This window comes from Micropterus salmoides, unplaced genomic scaffold (assembly GCF_014851395.1).
Source record: "Micropterus salmoides isolate LMB-PRFRI ecotype aquatic unplaced genomic scaffold, ASM1485139v1 Ms_hic_scaffold_13, whole genome shotgun sequence".
NCBI classification, from domain to species: domain Eukaryota; kingdom Metazoa; phylum Chordata; class Actinopteri; order Centrarchiformes; family Centrarchidae; genus Micropterus; species Micropterus salmoides.
The window spans coordinates 22,251,645-22,275,315 of record NW_024040374.1 but is presented as its reverse complement, the minus strand read 5'-3'; the positions used below and the strand labels follow the sequence as shown (position 1 = coordinate 22,275,315).

The 23,671-nt window shown below is 40.5% G+C and overlaps 1 protein-coding gene across 2 annotated transcripts in view; it reads right to left on the bottom strand.

Annotated features, from left to right (window-relative positions):
- polrmt (polymerase (RNA) mitochondrial (DNA directed)) overlaps window positions 1-23,671 on the bottom strand; it is a 49,834-nt gene that overhangs the window by 6,684 nt on the left and 19,479 nt on the right. For both annotated transcript variants that reach the window (XM_038716230.1, XM_038716231.1), the window contains 9 exons: window positions 23,438-23,560; window positions 21,681-21,803; window positions 20,514-20,693; window positions 18,729-18,815; window positions 16,938-17,051; window positions 8,477-8,529; window positions 3,435-3,533; window positions 2,929-3,001; window positions 674-765 (listed from right to left, as the gene is read on the bottom strand). In XM_038716230.1, coding sequence (XP_038572158.1) covers window positions 674-765; window positions 2,929-3,001; window positions 3,435-3,533; window positions 8,477-8,529; window positions 16,938-17,051; window positions 18,729-18,815; window positions 20,514-20,693; window positions 21,681-21,803; window positions 23,438-23,560 — 944 coding nt within the window. The remainder of the gene's footprint in view (window positions 1-673; window positions 766-2,928; window positions 3,002-3,434; window positions 3,534-8,476; window positions 8,530-16,937; window positions 17,052-18,728; window positions 18,816-20,513; window positions 20,694-21,680; window positions 21,804-23,437; window positions 23,561-23,671) is intronic.

Sequence of the window (23,671 nt, the reverse complement as noted above, 5' to 3'; positions counted from 1 at the left end):
GGTAAACGACAGCTGAGACAGTCTTAAGAGGCTATCAGTATTCATGACAATACACTGGACCTATGTTCTTAAGTAAATAAGTAATAAGCTCATTTTAAAATAAAATCACATCACATTTTTTAACATCTTGTTCCCCAGTACACACACACACACACACACACACAGATACTGATATGTGTGTGTGTGTGTGTGTGTGTGTGTGTGTGTGTGTGTGTGTGTGTGTGTGTGTGTGTGTATGTATGTATGTATGTATGTATGTATGTATGTATGTATGTATGTGTGTATGTGTGTGCGCGCGTGCGTGTGTATGTATGCATGTATGTATGGGTATGTATGGTACTGGTACACTGTAAGTACAAAATATTACACCGTAACTCTTGCTTCTTTTATCTGAAGCATTACTAACAATTCCAACAGAAAAAGAGGCACAGATTGCTGATGGGGGTAACTAAGTGTGAAAATATTAACATCGTAACTATTATATAATATTTTGCTGAAATGTAAAAATTATTTGTACCTCAATAGGAGATAGAGATGCAATACCTTTTATCATCATAAAACTGATAAGTGACAACAGCGTTGCTCCTGAGACTTAGAGGCATGTGTATATGTGTGTGCGTGCGCACACATATACACATCATATGTGTTCCTGCATGCAGGTGTGTACACTCACGGGAGCCCGGCGCAGTATTTCTGTAGCAAGAAGTTGGACAGCTCTTGAAGGATTGGCTGGCTGTGCAGGGCGACAAACTGTTCCCGACAGACCTGACAGGAAGAGAAAGAGGCAGAGAGAGGAGCACTTTGAGTTACTCTGGTCCAAACACTTGACTGACAAGCTCTCCAGACTTTGATGCCTGTTAAAGGTTAAAGATGGAAAAAGGACAGCAAATCAAGATAGAGCTTAAACAACTTTGCCTTTGCTATGTCCTCTCCATATCTTCTTGAATTACACAATAAATTAGTTTTTGTCAAATGTGAATGGAGAGAACAGTGTGCTGCAAAGAAAAAAATGTAAAATATAAAATTGAGGGTATAGTGTGGGTTTGGGTTACATCACTGTTGAGACACGACAGCATCACCTGGTGAAAATAAGTGCTAAATTGCAGGTTATCAGAATCATCTCTATGGTAGAGATGGGTGTCCCAGGAGGTGCGCTCAGCAGGGGTTAGATAGACTGTCATAACGTAACGATAACATATATATGGACATTTCTTAAAATACAACAACTTGCAAAAAAATTTTTAAAAACTACCTTTTACTTTTTAGAGATAGATCTGTATGCGGCAAATCTGGCGGTTCTGGCTAGCTGACATGACACATGGAAAAGCAGCCAGTAGCAGTGATAATGCTAACACAGCATAGTAAGAAGTGAACTGTGGGTCTCAGACCATCAACAGACTGCAGGGATTAAGAGCACAGAAGCCCCCATCACACAAGTAATGTTTTTTTTATGTTAGGACATATGAACTTCCTGCGGTTTACCATTAAAGACATACCAGACAACACATTTATGGCAGATGTCTTATAGTACGTTAAGAGTATGTATACGTGTAAGACCTCAGATGTTTGTAGTGGTCATTCAAAGGAAACTATGGTTTAGTTTCCATCCATCTTTAGTACAAATTTTCACAGAATTTCCAGAACATCTGCAAAATAAAATACAAATTAATACCCGTTTCTATTTGTGAATATTACAATTTGGGCTCAAAAGAGTGCTAGTCAAACCTCAAACTGACGAAAACAATGTGGGAAAACATGACAGAAATATGCACTTGTGTTTGTTTCATGTATTCATTTGCTTCATTTAGGTCACAATTTAGTCTTTAAGTCTGCTTCCCTTGCGGTTTGTTTTTTCCCCCCACCTTATTAACATCCACGACTCAGACCATATCAGTAGAGCTAACAGGGAGGGGTTCCTCCTTGGAAATAGAACATTTTCCACACATTAATTTTTTGTCTTGTGCAGTTTAAAGAAGAAAAACAACTCCTCATGTTGATCTTCTCATAAGCTCTCAATCATTCAGGTTTGTTTTCTACCCTCTTGTGTGCACACATCTCACAATGATGTCACTCAGAAACCTGTTTATACAAGCAGCCTGTCCCAGGTGTACCCTGCTTCTCACACAATGCATGCTGGGATGGGCTCCAGCCCCCTGTACCTTTGAACAGGATAAGCTGTTCAGAAAATGGATGGCTGAAGGGTCAGTTGCCATTACAATAAGGACCTTCCTTCATATGTTTAGATGTAAGACATTCGATACCCCTACTCTGCTGCTGTGTTCAATTACCCGCTTAATGAGGAAGGCGCATACTCACACATCAAGAGAATATGAGAGAGAATAAATGTACTGAGAGGGAACTGCTTCACTGGTTGTAACTCCTCTGAGATTGGGTGAAGACAAAACTGTGACTGCTCTGTAGCTACATCTACAGAATAGTGGGACGTTATGGTAATTTGATCCATTTTATTCTACGCCGTCTCTCAGTCTGGACCTGCACACGGGCTACTTTCAGCAGGCAGGGGCAGGCAGTCATTTATTCAGCACAACAGGCTCTTGTCTGACAGTGCTACCTGCAGCTAGCAGCCTGTAATTGTATGAACCAGTGAAAATATATTGTTCGTTTTACTGGCTTCACAAAGCTGATGCCAGCATTCACTGTAAAAGTACTAACACAAGTTCAGTTCTCATTGCTTTCACATAATTATTTTTCTGTTCCATTAATCAAATAAATGTAAAGGCAAGAATTGAATCACATGTGCCACTTAAGCTTCAATTAATCAGCAAAAAAAAGAAGATCTCTAAATCCTCAGAAGATCAGATAGGATGAAATCAGCTACGAAAGGATGATTAGAACAAGAAATGGTGAAAGAATCTGGACAGGAGTGTGTAAATAAAGAAAAAAGAAGGTTGCACTGTAATTTGATACCTTATTCATGGTGTCCACAGTGAGAGCGTGGGTCCAGAAACAGTCGTGAACTGAGACGAATGTCAGGCCAGCACTGAGAGGAGAGTGAACAAAGGGGTCAAAGAGAGTCCATGTGCAGGGATAGAAATCAGGGAAAGAAAATAAGAATGTCATTAAAAATAGGTAGACTTTGACAAAGGGTGTATTACAGCGACAATGATTGCTAAGCGAACCTTCATTCAATGCCAGTGTTGAGACGAATCATCAGTTGTAACACCTGTCAACTCATTTCATAGAATTGGCAATTCTGTGAAATGAGTTGATTTTACAAGGCATAGGCTACAATGTGTGTCTGCGGTATTAACTGCATTCAAAATGAGAGGGTACATTCTTGTGTTTCCCATTTGAGGTCACACATACATGTCAGAAGCACATTAAAGACACTGCATAGGCAACAGGAGATCCAAGAAATGTAACTCAGTATTATTTGAGGTCTCATGCTCTAAATGCAGTAAGGTAAATGGTACCTATAGCAGTGGAGAGCAGTCAGCATCATGTGCGTGGAGTCCAGAGAGTGGATGAAGTTTGGCGGGAAGGCGTTCTTCTGTTTAACTGTGTCGGGCCTCCTGAGAAGGCACAGAAAGCCCAGCAGAGACATATAAGAAACACTTCTGTACTTTCTGTCACAGTATCTGTTGCTTTCTAATATAAAACGGGATGTTTCAGCCAAGTTATCTCCCAATTCTCATTGTGAACAGTGCTGACATATCCCAGGGAGACAGTTAGGAATCATACATTTTGATTCCCTTTTAAAGTTTGTGCACTGCTCGGCAGACAGGAAGTGCTAGTAACCACTGCATAAAAAACACTTTACCCTTGAGGATGTCCGATAAAGTTACAGTAAAATTTGCAGAGAAAGTAAAGACCAAGAGGAGTGTTTGGACATTAACAATCATACAGGAATTGTACAAATAGTATGTAATGGTGACAGTAAATAGTAGCAATGTCTGTTGTGAAAAGGTCTATGTGTGTGCATGCATTCAATATCAATATTTATTTACTGCTATGTGACTCCCGGGGGACTCTGTGGCTGTGCACTTTCTAAACAACGGTCAATATGAGAGCACACAAATATAGAAGTGATATAAAAGAAATTGTACAAGGTAATATAAATGCAGTGCTGCTGCTGCTGCTGCTGATGGAACTGGCAGTAAAAGAAGCCTCCTGCCAATCTGTATCCTCATGTTCCCATTACCCTGATCCTTTGGGCTCCCACAGACCAGAACGCTCTTCTAATGGGAACAGAGACAGAGCGGAGAGAGCTTGGGCCAAACCCAACGCTGAAACACTCGCGCACGATGCCTGTGTGTCAGTCTTGTTTTCTTGCTGTCCGTAATATTTGGCTTTGGAAATGCTAGACTTTTATCAGAGTTCTACTGTTTTGGGGCTTAAAGTGAACAACAACAGGATTCCAGGGAATGTATTTGCAATCCCACTCAGCTAGCTACACTTAGAACGAGGGCTGGACGATTTCACCTAAAATCAAAATCACAATTAATTGAACATTTCACCTCGATTACGATTACTGAATGATTATTTTGGTTTTGAATGTTGTTTTTTGTTTTGTTTTTTCCCCCTCATATTTCATTGACAAGGTTTGTACTGGAAATACGCCCAACTATTAAAGCTGGGTTTATTTATTCGCAGATTTCACAGATCCATTAGACTATAATAAAGGAAACCAATTATGCATTTCCATATTTTAGGACTTATCTACAAAGTTACAATGTTGGATGTTCATGTTAAACATGACCAAAGCTTCAAATAATGAGGTTAAAGTATTTAGAAGAAATCCCTGTGAGCAAAAACCTCAGATTTCCTGCTGTTCTGAATGCTCGGTTTTAAACTGCTGTTTCTACCAATGGGAGCCGGTATTCCATATATGGTCACTTGCTACAGTCTGTCTGTACAGCAGAGCCACAAAAACAGCCTGGTAACATGCTTCAGGTCTTGGCCAGTCAGAAGACAGTGGGCTTTGAGAGTCTCTTAAAGAGAGCATCTATAGCTTGTTTCAGACAGGCTGAAATGAAGGCCTACATGAAGAGCCAGTATAAGAGAGAAAATTTTTTTTGAATCATGTAAAGCTGCCATACAGGAGTCACAGAACTACAATATAGGACTGGAAAAGCAGTATAGGTCTCCTTTCATTTTAATTAATAAGGTAATGTTGACGTGCGCATTACAAAGACACGGTATGACCGCTGCTACTAAAATTTCACTCAATTATTTAATATTAATGCGGAACTAATGCTAACTAATTTTCTCCTGCACACTGTGTGAGCACGCTAAAACATGCTTTGCTAGGTTCCTCTCCTCATTCATCAAAGGACATCTAACGTGACAGGTGCCGTTATAAGAGCAGCAGAGTTAACGTTGTGTGTTTGTGTAGTGAGTGAGTGGACGAGCAAATGAGAGCGAGCGAGCAGCAGAAAGAGACAATGAAAGCGAGTGAGTAATAAGTCACTCTGGCAATAAATGTAGTGTTGGTCACAGTGTGTCTATCTTTCTGTTTCCACAACTGCTGGAAAGTGAAGGCAGGTTAGCGCCAGCTAACATCTCCCTGTTATGCAGACTCCGATCTGAAGGCTGAGCAGGACTGGACGGGGCGCAGTCACATTACTACACACCAGAGATGCTCACAAGTCTTTGAGCTAGAGTCCAAGTCAAGTCTCAAGTCAAGGAGCTAGAGTCCAAGTCAAGTCTCAAGTCACTTGTGGTTATAATGAATGTTGTATCACCTGCTGCATTCAAACCAGGCTGCTTACAAAACTGCATTGCTATAAGGAATTCTGTAACTGTAACCTGTTTTTCACTTACAGAGCACAACAATTTTATGTGCAATGCATCTACAACTAGTCACAGCTTATAAACTACTGTAAGTCAACATACCCTGCAGACTCTCAAACCCAGTGTAACGTTATAACTAAATAAAACTGTAACATTACATGATCAACAATAAACCTGTAACCTGTTTTTCATAGTGTACAACCATGTAATGTGCAATGCAATTAGTGGCACCTTAAACTACTTTGAGTCAACACCCCCTGCAGACTCTCAAACCCAGTGTAAAATTATAACTAAATAAAACTAACGTTACATAATCAACAATAAACTTACGTTAATAATTAACGTGATGGCAGCCAGCGGGACGTAAATGATTACGTTAATCGACCCGGCCTTGTATGAAGTTTTAAAGCCGGTGTTTGTTGTCCTCTCTTACATGTGGCCGCGCGCAGCTGATACTACGTGTTACATAGGCAGGTTATAGGTAACGTAGGGAGGGGAATAACAGCAAGCCCATAAGACGTTTCCTAAAAATAACCATTGTTCGCGAGTCCCGCACCTCGAGTCTGAGTCAAGTCTGAAGTCATTTGAGGACGAGTCTCAAGTCGCTGTGTGTGCGACTTTAGTCGGACTCGAGTCCGAGTCTCAAACTCAAGTCCCCATCTCTGCTACACACGCACGCGCACACACAGGATTAAATAACATTAAATAACCGACATGGGGAAATTACGTCGATTAGAGGCGCTGAATTTCGGTTTCAATTACTTTTCAATTAATTTTCCAGCCCGACTTGGAACACTTTCTCAATTTTCCCATCATCTCACACCTACACTCACACACAGGTCACCTTTAAATCCCAGAGGCATGACAGACTGGAAATGTGCACAGTCAGTAGTCTAAGGGTTAGCAACCACAGCTCTGTAAAGTGTGACTGTTCTCCCTACAGAGCTGATGGTTCACTTCATATCACAACAGATACTAATATTTGGCATGGGATTTTAGCATTTAATGTTTTTAATTTTTCCACTGCAGTTTAGCGTCCTGGATAATCAGCACTAAAGGCTAGAGGGCCGGAGGAAACAGCAAGAAAAATACGGGGTTGAAGGCTGTCATGTACTCCCTCTGTCACTGCCATTTACATATTTAGACGCTGGATGAGCTTTTTTAGGATGCTTAAGCACAGCATGTGCAATTGTGTGTGCTCCTGTTGGTGCGTGTGTCTCTGGAAGGAAAAGCAGAGGAAAAATCAGCCGTGCGCGATTGTGTCAAGTTTAGCTCAGAAATGTCAACACTCAATTTCAAGTTTCACACGAGACGGCCTCTCTAAGCAGCACCCTGCACTCCACTCTTAACGTCCTCCATCCTTCCCTCTGCTTTGGCTGGATCTGTGGTGTACTGTAGATGTCAGATGGAGGAGAATGGCTGTCAGTCTTTGACATCTCTGTCCCCAGTGCTGTCACTCCATCTTCCCACCACTCTCCGTCCCCGTCTCTCATTCAGCCTCTTTTTGTCTTCTGCTCACCTCCATCACCATTCCTCTGTTGTGTTTTTAAAATCTCTATCTACACATCTTTCTCTCGCCTCCCCACAATAGCTGGGCATTCACATATCCTAAAACTAGCACATCATTGTCTTCTTTATCCCAAAGGGTCAAATAGCATCTATTGAAGTGGACTGCCATAATTAGTGAATGTGAAATTTCTTGTGCATATTCACATGGTAAATCTCCTCTGATCAACCTATTGGCATCAAAGGGCTGTAGCTTCTCTGTCATTTGTCATACATAACTGTACGGAACAAACGCATATTTAGCTCTTTAAGCCATCTGGGGGTTGACAAGCTACACATGGATGTGATAATATGTGCGTTTGCTAATGGTGGAATGGAAAATGTTTTTACTGTATGTACATAGTAGCTGAACTACCACTATATAACTCTAATTTAACCCATTGTTTTAATTTAAACATACTTAAAAAATGCGACATGTAATTCTTAATATAAAAAACTAATTTGCAATCTATTTTTGACCATTTCTGATTTGTTTTTTGCTGACTCTCTTATCTTGACTTAGTGTATTTTGCCACTCATGAATTTGTTTTTCTATTATTTTAATCCCCCTTTCTTCTGGTTAATGACAGTAGCAGCAGTAATGTGATTTTGCAGTTCATTATGGTGTGCATCTGTAAAAGAAGCTTCCGGACAAAGGAATTTAAGATACTTTTTTGAACTAATTTCTGTTAGCAAAGGCCCACTTCAACATCTTCAATCTCAAACTGAAAGTGTAAAACTATGCTTTCAAAGGAGTTTCCAAACACTTCTGATGGCATTTCATTCTTTATGACAAATGCAAAGTTACGTCCGAGTCTGAGTAGGCAATTAGGAAAAAATATCCACTGGAGACAGTGCTTTTGTGCAGCTGAGGGTCTCGAAAATGTGAGCTAATTGCCTGAAGAGAGCTCTTCTTTCTACTTCCATTCACCTCTAAAAGCCAAACAGGGAGTTGTCAAGCGGTCTGAACTGCAAACCCACTAAAGCCAAAGACAAAAACATTACCTGCTGTTAACACAATTTCTCTCTGTCTTTGTTCTAGGTCACTTATGTGGCATTTCAAACGAAATGCCAATGAGCTCCATGAGAGAATAAAGTGGTAACATTATATCTGGTCAGTTTTAGTAGGACACTGGAGAAACAGACAGAAACAGATGTTAGTTGCAGACAGACTTACTGTTTGGTATCATGGCTGATCTGGAGGTTGATGTGTTGCATTGTACTCTTCAGCTGGAGAGACAAAGAAATGAGAGGGTCAATAAACTCAAGTCCAGCAGGCTGATAATGATCGTAACTTAAGGTCCAAACATACTTCTTAACCCATATGTCTGTAACTCAATATACACTATTATGAACACTTGTTTGGTATTAAAATGTCAGATATTGGACAAAAATAAAATGTATCTTTTTGTCTGACCAAAGGTCTAAAAGACCCAAAATATTCACTATTACAAACGAAAAACAAAAGCAAATCATATTTCAGCACTATAGTGTAAATGTTAAAATGCCATATAGTCACACTGTCATATAGCGTGGAAACACATTTTCTCTAACTTAAGATAACACTTTAAGGAAAACTTCAGATATAAAGGGCCTTTTTATGAGCACAATGAGCTAAACATAAGCGTATTATTTTAAGTTGCAGGTACGGTATGTTTCAACATTTTGAAATTCAATCAGTTTCCACAAGAGGCTTTAAATTGCAATGCAGAAAAAAGTGATACCCAGTTCATTACTTGAGAGGCCCTTAACATTTTGCTGATTAAAAAAGAAAATCAACACAACCAATCCATAGCTGTCATTGGTCACTTCACCTAATGGACACTTACAAAATTGACCTATAATTGGTCATTGCAGATTCTCAGCCTACCTGACCAGAAGTCAGGATGAAGGTAAATTAAAAAAAACAGTTTACAGTAATCTGCATTGTACTAGTTTTACCACGTTTTACTTGAGTTTTAGGGAGCTTTTGAGTTTTAAAAACACTTAAGTATTGTTGCCATAATGCATTTACAAAACCTAATGACCTCGCTTTTTGTGTGCATTTCTAGGAGACTTAAGATTTGGTAAGGAATCTGCCGTAGTCATTACTATATTAAAAACATAGGCTACTTTACCTTAAGTAAATGTATTTTGTTGCTGTCCACTCCTGGTTATATCCCACCGCAACATTGTATTTCAATAGGAATTACGTCACATTAAGATAATATTTCATGGGGCCAAGAAGCAGCTATTTAGAGTAACACCTGTTCTCACCTTACCTGCACACACTGTGACATGACTACATACACATACATGCAAGTAAACACACGTGAATTCACACAGGGACAGGGCACGAGGGAGAGTCGGTTCATAGTGACGCACTTTTACCAAGGACAGGTGGGAGATGGAAAAGAGAGGCAGAGATGGAAAGAGAGAAAGAGGGGAGATCAAGACCAGGACAGAAAAAACTCATGTAAGTACCAAGAGTATGCCACCACATTGCAGCATAGTAAAAGTTGGTGGTAACCTATCATAGTGATTCATGACTCTATAAGATTAAATTAATTGAAGAAAAACTTAAAAAGGAGGGAGGTGGCTAAGAGTACACAAAATATTCCCTCATTAATTACCCAATCTCTACTATTTCTTTAGATAAGAGCTTCAGAAAGTAACTAGTTAATGACTATTGTCAATTCAACCCTAATGACCAACCATTAGTGGAAAAGGAAAGATAAATTAAGCACCTAAATATTTCCTTTTGATCTCTGCTGACTTCTTCATTCCATTTTTTTTTTTTTTTTTTTACACACTCTCTAAGTCCAACACCCAAGCCTTCAGTTCCCAATGGAGGGAAGACTTAGCTCGCTAATCTCCTAAGCCTTGAGTGTCCATCCAGTCAGTCGCGCCAAGGCATGTGTGGCAGGGTAGTCTTTCCATGACCCTTGGAACCATGCCTGGGTGGGAATGACGGACTATCAGAAAAGAGATATGACTGGCAACACTCCTCGTCAATGTGAGCACATTAATCTGTTTACCTCGGATTCAGCCTACACTAATGTATTTGGGTGTCTATGCGTCTGTTGCTCTACCTGAACACATTTTCTTTCTTCACCGATGGAAAGCAGCTTTCATGCCATTTTGCCATTTCAATTATAATAATATTCAGAGAGCAACAAACACTTAGATCTATCTGTACTAATAATCAGAGTGCTTTTATTGTAAAAAGACATTAGAAATCATTACTGAAAAAAGATTTATCCAGGATAATGTGAATGAATAGAAATGTGTTTGAGGTTTCCTCCCAGTTATTAATGGGCTCACATTTGCATTCAGTTTCTTGTTTTCAGGTCATTTGGAATTGCATCACAAACAGGCAAAATAAAGAACCAACTCAATTCATAGTGGATAGCAGTGGTTAGAACTGAGCCTTTCAGTGTGGGGTTTACATGTCCTGTGCTTGTGTGGGGTAGGATAAGCGGAAAGAAAATAGATGGATCAACTCATATCACTAGCTGGTTTGCTTTATACTGCCACTGACTGACTGTCAACTCTGACACTTTTTCCAAATTTGTTGCTGGATTGAATTCAACTCCTTTCATTGTCCACATGCATAAAACTCCTCTGAACAGGAGCGCAGGAAACCACAGCATGACAGCCGCCATTCTGACACCCTTAGGAACCTTTAATGACCATGTGTTGGGGGCTAATGTACAGCTCTTTTATTTGATCTGGCTTGCTTCTCTGTGGGATGAACAGATCACACCCTTTGAAGTGCACATCCCTCCAGAATTTGCACTGCTCCTCACTCGGCTTTATGGTTTTTCCGAATCTATAATGAACTACTGGGAAGCTGGAAACCAGACAGTTCATGTGGGATGCTCCCTTGGGCTTAGTAAAGATTTTAGGAAGGAGTACAATATCTTGTGGGCACACGTTTACAGGGCAAAAAATGCATCCTACAGCAAAATTACACAGTGCTATGTTAATGATTCCCGTTAATGATTTTTGTTAATTCAGCATTGACAGAACAATTGAGCTGGAAATTGGGGCATCAAGACCTCCATTTGTAACGACATCTGGTGACACTTTCTGAAATTGGTCCACTGACAATGACACAGTGTGTGCACTCAATGAACAGTTGTCTGAGATATTACATCCAGATGAGTTTAATGGAATGCAAGGCTTACAGCTGTGATTTAATGTCTCCATATCCCAGTAAAATCACCATGGGTGCTGTCAGGTGTCGTAATAGTTATTCTATTATTCAGTGGCTAAGGAGCAGCTCCAGGAAGTCTATCTGTATAGTCTTACCACTTCAGTCTAATGTTTTTAAAGAGACCTTTTTCAAATTCAACAATACAAAGAGTCTAGACAGACCATTGGACAAATAAAAAATCTGACCCGATGATGACCCTAGATCACCTGGTCACCAAGGTTATTATTATTCACTTAAGCTGTAACAAATGTAATGGCAATCCATCCAGTAGTTTTCGAGATATTTCAAAAATGCTAACAGCAACCTCATGGTGGCTGACCAAATGCAAGTGGATGTACTGTCTGTGGGAACGACGAATGTCTGACCTGCTGGTAGCACTCGAACAGTCAGAGGATTCATCCTCTGGGGACCATTGATATCTGCACCAAATTTCAATCTATGCAATGGTTGTTGAGACATAGCTGTCAGAATGACTGTAGTAAAAAAAAAAAGACAGTGGTGCTTTGTTGATGAGAAGGCTGCAATATGGTACACTATGCTTCTCTGTAATTAATATTTCTATCTGAAGGGCACGTTGTGAAAATCAAATACTGAAATGATTAGCGGTACGCATAAAAAAGGCCATGTATATACAGGGATTAAAGTGACTGGTGCTCACATGGATGAAAGCACATTAAAGCTAGCCTCGGGGAGCCAGCGAGCTACTCGGTTTGGTGATTCCAGTCAAATGCTTTGAAGGTTGCTGCATGATGAATGACAGAATCACACAATTATCAAGAAATGCTTTTAAAATAGAAGCGTAGTGGACGGGAGAGAAGGGAGAAGCTGTGAAGTAAAAAGGTGTGAGAGTAGAATAAACGGATATAACCTTTGGTGTAAGTAATGGACGCCACGCTGTAAATGAGGTCACTAGCATCCATTGTACTCCTGTTCATTATAATGCATAAGTGCATGATTTGTGTACAAGACCTGTGTCAAACCTTGAGGCTGTGATGAATGAGACCTTGGCTAAGCCTGCTGTGTGTCTGAGGAGAATAGGCTCCTGTTGTCTTTATCTCTGGAGAGTTGCAGCACACATACAGTAGTCATGGATACAACAGTAATCAGTACCCATAAGCCATGCTGCCAATAGGGGAATCCCCATTCATCACACAGTGATTAATACCACCCATCTCATCTATTCAGGTGGAAGCAGTTCTGCGTTACACCTCAAACACCTCCTTTCTCTGCTGTTCTGGGTCACCTGGTCCTCCACCTCGCCTTCTCCCCCCGAAGACAGACGAAGACTGCTGCAGAATCATAGTCACACACACCCCAGAGTCTCGCCACGCTTCCACTGACCTTTTTGCAGACTTTCTTTTTACCAAACTTTCTTTTTCTACCACTCGGGGGTGTCCTTGAAACTCAAGCTGCATTTATTATTTCACCCCAAAATGCCACAAGATTCTGCAAGATCAACGAAACACTATGCTACCCCTGGGAACTTCTCACTTGCTGTTCCAAGGCAAAAAGGAGGCATGGAGGCCACCACGCCACGACATTTAGGAAATACGTCGTTTCGCTGAATTAGAATGAAAAGTCGACTCATTCTGATTGTGTAGTATTTGAGTATTTCTCCAAGTCTGCTGTAATCCTGATTTACAGAAGAAAAGTAAGCCAGACAGACACCTCATATCAGCGATTTACCAAGGTAGCGACATCAGATAATAGAATAGAAACATTCTTTAAAATTCTGATTAGGGCTGGACAATATGTCCAAAAATGTTACCATGATAAAAAGTTTCATATCTTTCTATATCGATAATTATCATGATAAGTATCAAATCGTTATTTCTTTCGAGTTTAAAGGCTGATTTTTGCCCCTGAGTGAAAGTTGAAGAAACTTTATTGTCAACACTTGAGGCCAAACAGTGGATCGCTTCACAAACTATTATGATAAAATCTTTTTCAACAAATATTAACAGTAAATATTTTTTCAGTCCTGTTTCCTCAACAAAATAAACATCTTAATAAAAAAAATTATTAAAATTTGTGTATGAATCAAGTGAATAAAATCCAAAATTTATTGAATATTTATTGAACATTTGTTATGTTGTCATTGAAAAAAATTATATCGCGATAATTATTGTTAGTTTTTATATTGTTTCATAAAATGGGCAGGCACAAGCCAAGGGATCAAGGTAGAGACACAAATTGGCTTTTATGTGTCTGGGCCTGTTGTCTCATAATCTGTCCATGACTTTTTAAAACAGGTATTAACTCTTATGGCTTACAACACATTTTTACTATTTATTAATGTTGTCAGTGGACTATTTTTTACTGCTATAGGTCAAAGTAACTACTATACTATGTGTTTTGGACTGTCCAAAAAAGATATTATGCACACTGCTTAAAAAGAAAAAAATCACCAGTTACCACCAAAAACCCGAACCCAACTGATTCTTTCCTCATAGAGGACATTAGATCACAAGCTTTTAGTCACACTATAAACTTACAAATCCAGTCAAATCCAGCCAATCCAACTGACGACTCCCTTTGTGTCACCATCCTCTGAGAGTGAGATTTGTAACCTTCGCCTGAGAGGGGGGATGAAATATAAACAAGGAATCTGAGCCAGAGTGACCTCTGATCCGATTAGTATCTCCCAATCCTGTTAAGCAGCCTCCCTGATGTATGTTCATGCTACATTCACCTACTCCATCCTACTCTAATTTCCTTGCCTCCCATAGGCCATGGAAAATACTTCATTACATAGGTTGGCATTTGTACTCATCTCTTCATGCATGCTGAAAACAGCCAACAAATAAAAACGCAAAGCTGCACAAACATGCACACACTGTCTGAGTGTATGTAATGCTAGTGTAGCCACTTCTTCTCCACTTATTGGTTTTCTTACAGCGCATCACACTTCATCTTCCTGTTCCATCTAGAGTCTAATTACTAATGACCCCTAGAAACACTGTGGCCTTGGACTTAAGAGGCAGAGAGGAGACTGGGATATTGAATTTAATCCAGCTATGCAGGGAAAAGGTGACCTTTCTGCAAGTTAGTTTCATTTTTGTTGCCCCATGATGCAACTGGATTAGAGAATTATAGCAGGGGATGAAGAAAGCTATCTGTAAAATGTAAGCTAAAACCTCATTCAACTATGAAGTCATCGCTTCAGCCATTCATTCATTTATTCATCTTTAGGCCTTGAAAAAAAAGCACATGCTAGTCCGCTTCCTTGTCCCTGCTGGTCATAAAAAAACCCAAACAGATCAAATCAAGGGAACGCACCATAGTACATAGACAGAGTAATTTGCACCCTCAGGAGACCCGCCATCTGTTGCCCTTGCTCTCATGCGCCTGCTTGTGAGGTGTCGCTGCCCCTCTAAGCCAACCTTCTGCTTGAAGTCATACTAAAAGAACAGGCGTCATGCTGGGACAGCCTACAAACTAGCTGTCTGCCTGTGCTCGGCATATATATATCACACACATATAGACATATGCAGGCTTATCAATGCACACACACGCACACACACACACGCACACACACACACACACACACACACACACACACACACACACACACACACACACACACACACACACACACACACACACACACACACACACACACACACACACACACACACACACACACACACACAAGCATGTTACCTGCAGATGTGCTGGCACACAGACATGTTATCTCTAAGACTTGCTACCGTCAGGATCTCCATAGTGACGGACAACTCTAGTGATGTTGTTGAGCTCCATTAAAGTCGGGCCACTCACAGCAATCACAGTACGCAATCAGTGGTGCACTCCTGCACTAAACCAGTCAAGACTTGGAAAGCCCAGCTGGGGCATTCCACCCGCAAAGCGTTCAGTACTTAAAGCTTCATGATGATAGGTTAGGTGTCCTGCATGTAAGGAGACTGAGACAATAATTATTTTAGGGAAGAAAAAGAAATCAAACAGAGACGGGGAAATGAGAGGGAATTAAAATAGCAAACAGTAAAATATGAAGTAAATATTTGGGTTTTACCTAAAAATAGTAAAATTATTAGTAAATGGTCTGTGGACACACTAAACCCCAAACCAGGCTACAGTATATCTCAGAAGCTGACTTTTTGCTTTGAGATATCTGGAAAAAAACAATAATCCACTGAGCCTGGACAGGTTGCCTGTCTATCACGGGGCTACCATCGGAAGAGTCATAATTTCTTTCCAAGATAGAAATCCTGAAGCACTTTTTTGAAAACCTGGACAACGTAGTAAGTGGCGAGTGTATACGCTCATGTTCACATTTGATCCAAGAAGAGCATATGTCAATAATCTATAGGTTGAAAAAAGTCTGATCAAATTCCACGCAAAGAAGTTTTGGTCAGTTGCACATTGGCAGTGCCCCTTATTCATTTTACCAGATCACGACGAGTGAAGCAAAATTCGTGGGCTGGCTGTATGAGGACAACAGCTTGCTCTCAGTGGATCAAAACACTGGATTTTAACAAGATTTTTAGCTTTTTATAAGCTGACAGCTATAGATAACTCTTAATATTTGTGTGTACATACTCATTTGACTCATGTGTGTGCTAGCCTACTGCGAACCACAGACTTATACCAACCGGCTCACAGCTCACTGGCTACCCTCATTTATATCAGCTTCATCAGAAATTCCATCGAAGTCCAATGAAATAAAATGAGTGGAAATTACACTGTGAAATTGTGTGATTATAGCGAAAGTGATGATCCAAAGCACCTTACTACCTCATGGAAAATATTAGAACAAAAACACTATGTTGGGTTAAATCTAACACCTTTTACAATCTAACTGCACTGAGCTGGTACACACAGGGGTTTCTATTATTGGTCAGTACGTTGAGAGAGATTAATGTGTACTGCATATGCTTATGTGAGATAAAATCCATATACAGTGTGTGCCACGAAAAGGTCGGCTGTGGGAGTATTGAGAATGTTGTGAAAGGTGAGCCAAAGAGCAAAGAGGAGCAAGACAAACAGGTGATACAAGATACAAGAGGAAAACTTCAGAAAGGTCAGCCGATAAACTTATGAAAATACAGAGAAATTAAGACAGGCCTGTAATTGGCTAAGCTGTGTACCAGTAGGTAATATGAAACTGTGAACATACAAAGAGGTGCTGGGTGCGGCGCTTGGCGTCAAGATTACAGGTAATCCCTGCTACAACTGACATTCATTCTACTACCAATTATACCAAAGTAGCTACAGAAATAGCACAAATACTTAAACTTCTCCTTGAAAATGCGTGTGAAAGTACGTGAGAAATCATGCCGAAGCTCTGCAGTGTAATGGCTGACAGGAAGTGGAGTAAGTCCAAACAATTTATCCCACACAGAGATGAATCCAAATGATCATAACTTCACTTAGATAGACTAGTAGAGAACCCCCACACATGCCTTAGGACGAGACTTACCACTTGGTTGCGTGTGCGGTGGTAGGGCTGAATGATGGGTAAGCCCAGGGGTGTCACCCACTCCACAGTGTGGCCAGACTTGGAGATGAGCCTGGCGCTCTCTGTCAGCCAATCCTGCAACACATGGATGCCAGAAGAGCTAAAGTGAGGGCACATACTGGACTGAGGAGCATACTTCTAAATTATTCAAAGCCCTTCACCAATAAAGAATGGGAATACCGGCCTATCTGTTGTGTTTGTATGTGGACAACAGAGCAATCAAGTTCAAATCAGTGAGTTTAGAGAGTTGGGTGATGAAGTTTGGAGGATTTAATAAATAAAGGCTATATATAAAGACTATAGAGACACACATGTGGAGCAACAGACAGAAAAGAGGAACTTTCTCTCCATAGCATCAACAGATAGAGTACGCATTTAAGTCTGCTGTTCTACTTCCTGGAGCGGCAAACAATTGTTGCAAACTTGCTGAGAAACAGGTGAGGAGCTGTTGCTTACTCTAAAAATTGCAAGCGCAACAGTGATGTTTGCATGAGTGTCTGGCACAGTTTATCTCCAAGAATAGAAGCCCTGTTAAATCCCTCCTGACACATGCAGACACACAAAGAGCTGTAGGAAAGATATATATGTCCCAGCGACTCCGTGTAGCAGTCTGGCCCAAAGTTGCTCCATTCATTCATCATCACCTCCCTCCTTATATTCCCAGGTACAATGACATGGAGACAGCATGACAGCCGAAGAAACAGGAGTGAGAGATTAACTAGCGAGGTAGCTGAGAGAGACTGATTGATCGATCAATGGACTGCTGCGGTGTTGACAGAATAAATGGGAAAATACAGGGAACGTAGGTTAGGTAGGTAGGAAGACAGGGATGACGGCACCAGGGATTGATCAGCTATCTCTCTCTCTCAACTCACCGCTGTGAAATGCAAGCGGATGTGACCTATTTAATAGCAGCAGGTGCACAGACATGCGTGCACACACATACACACACACACACACAGAAGAGCATCACGTCAGCACCGAGGTATGATAGGAAGGGGATTTTTCATCTCAGACTGGGCTGTCCCCACACATTCCCCAAAGGACACACACGGCAGCAGTGGGTGGTGTTTCTATTTGCTGGCCAGACTCCCCTCTGCCTGTGGAGATAATGTACAATCCTCTACCAGGTGCACGTCCTAAATCTATAAATGGAGTCTGTGTGATGAATGGGCGTAGTTGCCAGAGTAATAGTGAAGCAAGCTAGTCATTAATAAAAATAAAACAACAGCCAATATGCAGTAGTAGGTCAATAATAATTGGTGAAAAGTTTTGTTTACAGGTCTTTTCCTAGGAAGTTTCCTGGAAAGAACAATGTTATTTTACATTAATTAAAAGGCAAATAGAGACATAGTTCTGGTATAGGTATTTTAGTAAAAGTTTATTTAGGTATTTTTGATTTTTTCGTAGCGATTGATTTCAAAAACAAAAGTTCCACATAAACCCAACTTACTGCCTTGCCTTGCCTTGATCATTGTCTCTAATTCCCCCTTAATTAATAGCACATTACACAGTCCTTTCTGGGAAACTTCCTAAGAAATTAATAGGAAATAAAGAGTTACTGGTTTGGCTGTTACTCTATACCTGCGGCTGTCAGGTCTGAGACTGCTCCCCTAGTGAAAATAAGCAACTGTATTTAAACAATATTTTTACTGAATGTTGACCCTTTTATGCAATTAGTAACAAAGCGTGAGATTAAATTGGTAATAATTTGTTGGATGAGAAAATTGCATGTAGGTGCGATGAACCCACCTGGATCTCTCTGGTTCCTGTAAACATCTCTTTTAAGCCACTGAACACCAGACGCACCAGATAATGGGATGCATCCCATACATGCTCCTGGAAAACAAACATGTGATTATGCATGTGTATTGTTTTCTCACAGTCTCTCACACACACATCACCTTTTTCTGCTTCACTGCGTTTCTCAATTAAAACAAATGGATTAAATGTATAATGCAAATTCAAGTGATAAAAGTTTGTGGTATATTTCTCATTTCTTTATGATGATATGATCTCCTCCTCAGTAGGAGCTGCCTTATTCCCCATTCATCCCCCTGTAATCACTCACAATTACACTCCCCCCTAATTCCCTGTTCAAACAATTAGGAACATTATGCAGATGTAATTTAGCACAATCCTCTGACTGAGAGATGGTAAGACACGCTGACAGCAGGACCATACTGATCCCATCTATACAGACAATAAGATTAACTCCAAATATTGTAAGGAACTATATAGCTATGTGGCAGATAATAAGCCCTACACAGCTGTAAGAAGATTAAACACGTCCATTCTCCTGCCATTGTGTCATCTGACAGAATGGGCGTGTCCATAAAGGACCATTTACGTCCAATTAAATCGAAGTAAAGAACTAAAAATAGACTCATAATGAACAGGATATCAAATATATCAATTGTTTTGCACTCCTGGCCTCCCTGATACAGCCATGCAATATTTTATTTCACTGCAGTGAGATACTATATAAATAAACTTGATTAAAATGAACTTGCAGCTCACTTGGAGTGACTTGTGCGGTGGGAGTCTTAGGCTGAATCCCATTTCACCCCTTGCCCCTACCCCTCCGTTTTGCACGTTCACGTCTAGGGGTAGGGTGTCCCAATTCTTGTTGAAATAGAGTGGTAGGGCGAAGGGGGAGGTTTATATAGCCCTCGAAACGGAGATTTTTCAGAGGCACACTCCAAATGGAGGGCTACAAGAAAGTTCCCAGAACACAGGTATTTTCTTCGTATAATTTATGATTACCATGGTTATTAGTTTAATGTCATTTCAACGTAATATCGTGATTTTCTTCAAAACAATCATAAAAAAAATCACTAGTTCAGCCGCTAGCTTGTTGTCTCGTTAGCTAGCTTCGCTAGTAATGTTAGAAACCTGGTAATGAAGCTGTGCTTTTTATTTTTAACATGTGACTTGTTAGATCGCTTCATGTGTGATATAAAGTTACCATCGGAGGACGGCATATTGGAGTTGTTTTCAATCACTGTCATGGAGAAATCCTGTAAAATCTTCTATTAACGGCAGAGCCATCGTCGACTACTGATGACGTATCGGGTTCCTGAAGGGTTGTTCCATTTCGTAGGGGAATATTTCAACCGCTTGGCCCTTAAAACAGAGTTACAAGGGCCAAGGGGTACACTCGAAAACAAGGGGTAGAGGCAAGGGGTGAAATGGGATTGGCCCTTAATGTCGAGGTCAACTGTACTGAAGTTCCATTGGGTTTACAATCTCTTGTGCTGATATTGTGTGATAAATGTCTTCATGCACATGAAAAAAAATGGAGCAATAAGATGCAAGGACGATAGACCTCATTCTAGAGGCTTCATTACAAGTCTGTCTGGCTCAACCTGTGTGTGAATGTATAGCCTGAGAGAAAAGTGTAAGGGGAGCCCCATATAGAGGAGATACTGTTTTAAAAGGCGACTCTGATACACACACACACACACTAATAATAAGACAGTATGCAGTGCAAGGGAAGCCCCGTTCCACAATCATCACCCTCCACCACTACTGTACCTTGGGAAACTCATCAATCTCCTTCAGTCTTTTCTCTATCTGGAGGCGTCCTCCGTAGCGTGTGACCCCGTACACCACAGTCATCACAGTCTGTTTGACCACCTTCCTGCTGATGAAGCCCTCCAGGACCTGGGCAATCTTCAATCCGCTCTTTGCATCCCGTGCTCGGAATTCCTCCACCTGAATCACGTGGACATGTTGCAGGTACACACAAGTGTGTAATTTACATGACATACATGCAAATGATAAACAGCCTCTGTTTAAAACACGTCTTTTGGAGGATATTGTAATGCTAATGAAAAAAATCAACATACATGTAATCAGAGCAGAAGTGCCAAAAAATGTCCAAAAATACTAGGTGACATCATCAAATGTCCAAAACACCAAGATATTCAAGTGATTTTCACGTAAAAAGAAAAACAGCAAATTCTCACAGTTTAGAAGCTTAAACCAGTAATGGTTGACAATTTCTGCCTAAAGTCAACTAATCGTTTCAGCTCTACTAGTAATAACAGTCTCCAATAATGTGACTGCTTCCACTGTTACCTATTATACATATTGTCCTTGTGAGTAAGAAAGATTTCTATATCCAGGAGGCTGGCCATTTCACAAGCCTGATATAATCTACAGTATCATCTAACTATAACTGCAGTGCCTGGAGGTAAAAATACAACAGTGTCCTGCAGCAAACTGAAAACTACTTTGTCTTCAACAGTCACTGCCCTGGGACAGACTTTGTTTTCCTTCAGCACACTCTGAGTCCTCCTGTGCTGAAATGGACACCTCAATTAGCTTCAATTTTTTTTTGCTTAAAAACATGCATGTTTATAGCAAGCTGGGTCCTTTGATAGCATTGTGTGCACGCTTGCCCACTGAGGGTTCAGATATGGGAGCCAGTTTACTCTGACTGCATGGCATGAGAAACTAAGCACTTTTAAATGCAAGACCTAAAGTGAGAAACTTGAAATATATTCTCAATGCCTAGTCTGTCACTCACTGTGGGATACAGTGAGTCATCTGAATTTTAACAGCTGAGCAACTGCAACGTGCCTAGCAACTGAAAGTAACCACAGTTCAGTTATGTTGTGCAGCTCCATTATGTCCATGCAGTTTCCCAAAGAAGGGAACAAAACAATGCAAACGGCAAAACAGCCCACTGATGCTGACCTGCTGTGCTACTCCGCTGTACACATCCTGGGGCACCTCGCAGGGCATCAGGTTGACTGATGTGGCACCAATAACATCTCTGCCCAGAGCAGCGTAGTGCTGGAGACCATTACAGGAGCCGTCCTGCAGGAGAGGTGAAGAGAAGTAGTTGGAAGATTAAAGCATTGATGTGGAGGAGGAGAGAGAGAATTACCGGGTTCAGCACAAAAGGGGCATCGCAGGGAGGAAGGCTAAAGGTGAACAAGACAAAGAACAAATGATTTTAAGAAAGTGGAAGTTAAAGAGCAACAAGAAACAAGGGCAATATGAAACTCATGCACGAGCACTGGCTCAATAGATGAGAGAAATGATTTGATTGTGGCTGTTAGTTCATAACAACATATTGCCATGTCCCACAGTCACAAAGTGACGGTCGCACTTAACGCAAGAATATCAAATCATCTATGAGCCCCTTAAATGTACTGCATCATTCAAAGCAACATCTGGACTTTGGCATCAGACAGAAAGGATACAGGGGTGTATCACAATAGTCGATTATTCATCATTCACACTGAAGCAAAACTAATTGGTCAGTTTTATATTGGATTTTTGTCGGGGGTGTAACATTGTCCCTATCAAAAATGCAACTCTTTAAGCTGTACATGAGACTGAGCAGAATATGAGAATATGTGTATCTGGTTACCAGCAACGTCCCCAATAAATACTGCAGTGAAATTGGCCACACCCCTGCCAACAGTAGACTTTGTCCTTTTCATTTGCTCTAAATGCCTCTGACCTAAAAGTCTCTCTACTATGCCTTATGTTTAGGCTGTAGCAGTTGCATTGGTGCTGAATAGAGGAACAGCAGTCATTCTGTGTGCTTAACTGTTTGATTACACTGCATTTTTTCTAATGCTTTTGTCTTTCTCTTTTGAATATGCTTAAAGCCTGGAGAAAAGAGAACAAGTGCCACTTTACCTGCATTGCTATTGATGTCTTGTAATGAAATGTGCCATGAATTTTCAATTATTTGTTTGATACAAACAACATTAATCGTTCAAAGGAATTATATAAACTGTGCATTCCTAAGAGTAACATCAGCATTTTAAGTGCCAAATAAAAGCTACATTATAACAAGGCTATTAACAAAGGCCTGAGGAGCAGACATTGTTGCTTTGCTCAAAAGAAAATTCTAAAAGCCAGATCATTCTTAAACCTGTAATTTTTCTGGCATACACGTGGACAGTAATGGGCTACATAGGGCAGTAAAGATACACCTGACACTGACACTACTCGGTGTCAGAGGATTTGTCTGTTGCTTTGGCTTGTATAAGAGAAGGCCGGGGCTTAAATCCCAGATCTCAGTACAGGATAGCTAAAGCTGCGGTCTGGTCGGTGAGATTAGGGCTACAGTTTTATGGCAGATAACATAAAATGGCCCCAGATGGCTGGAGAGGTCTTGCCTTGTTAACTTTAATGTTCCCTCTAAAACAGCACTATAAAACACGACTGAATGGCAAACCTTATTTTTAGGAGGCTTTAAATTAGAACTATGATTGGCCTAAGGTGTTGTCAGATGAGTAAATTCCTAAGGATAACCTCTTCTAATCATCTTATATTTTTTATCTGCATTTCACCCGAGTGAAGAATAATGAATTTATATTTCGTTCACATTCTTGGTTTGCAGTTGAATGTCTTATTAAACAACACATTGTTAGGAGATCGAACATTAGTAACTCTGCAAACCGGTAAATAATCTTCCAAGTGTTTTATGGTACCTGGTGAACAGGGAAATGAGAGATGAACTGTGTTGGATCGGGGGATCTCACAGCATTGGCTATCTCCATGCAGCAGGCCAGAGCCTGCCAAGGCTCATCTGCATTCATCCACCACCTTTTACCCTGAGAAGGACAAACACAAGCACAAGGCACATTATCCTGCATACATAAACACTACCACAAAAGCATTTTTTATTTTTTGTTTTGACAGATATTCATATCCTTTTTAGATTT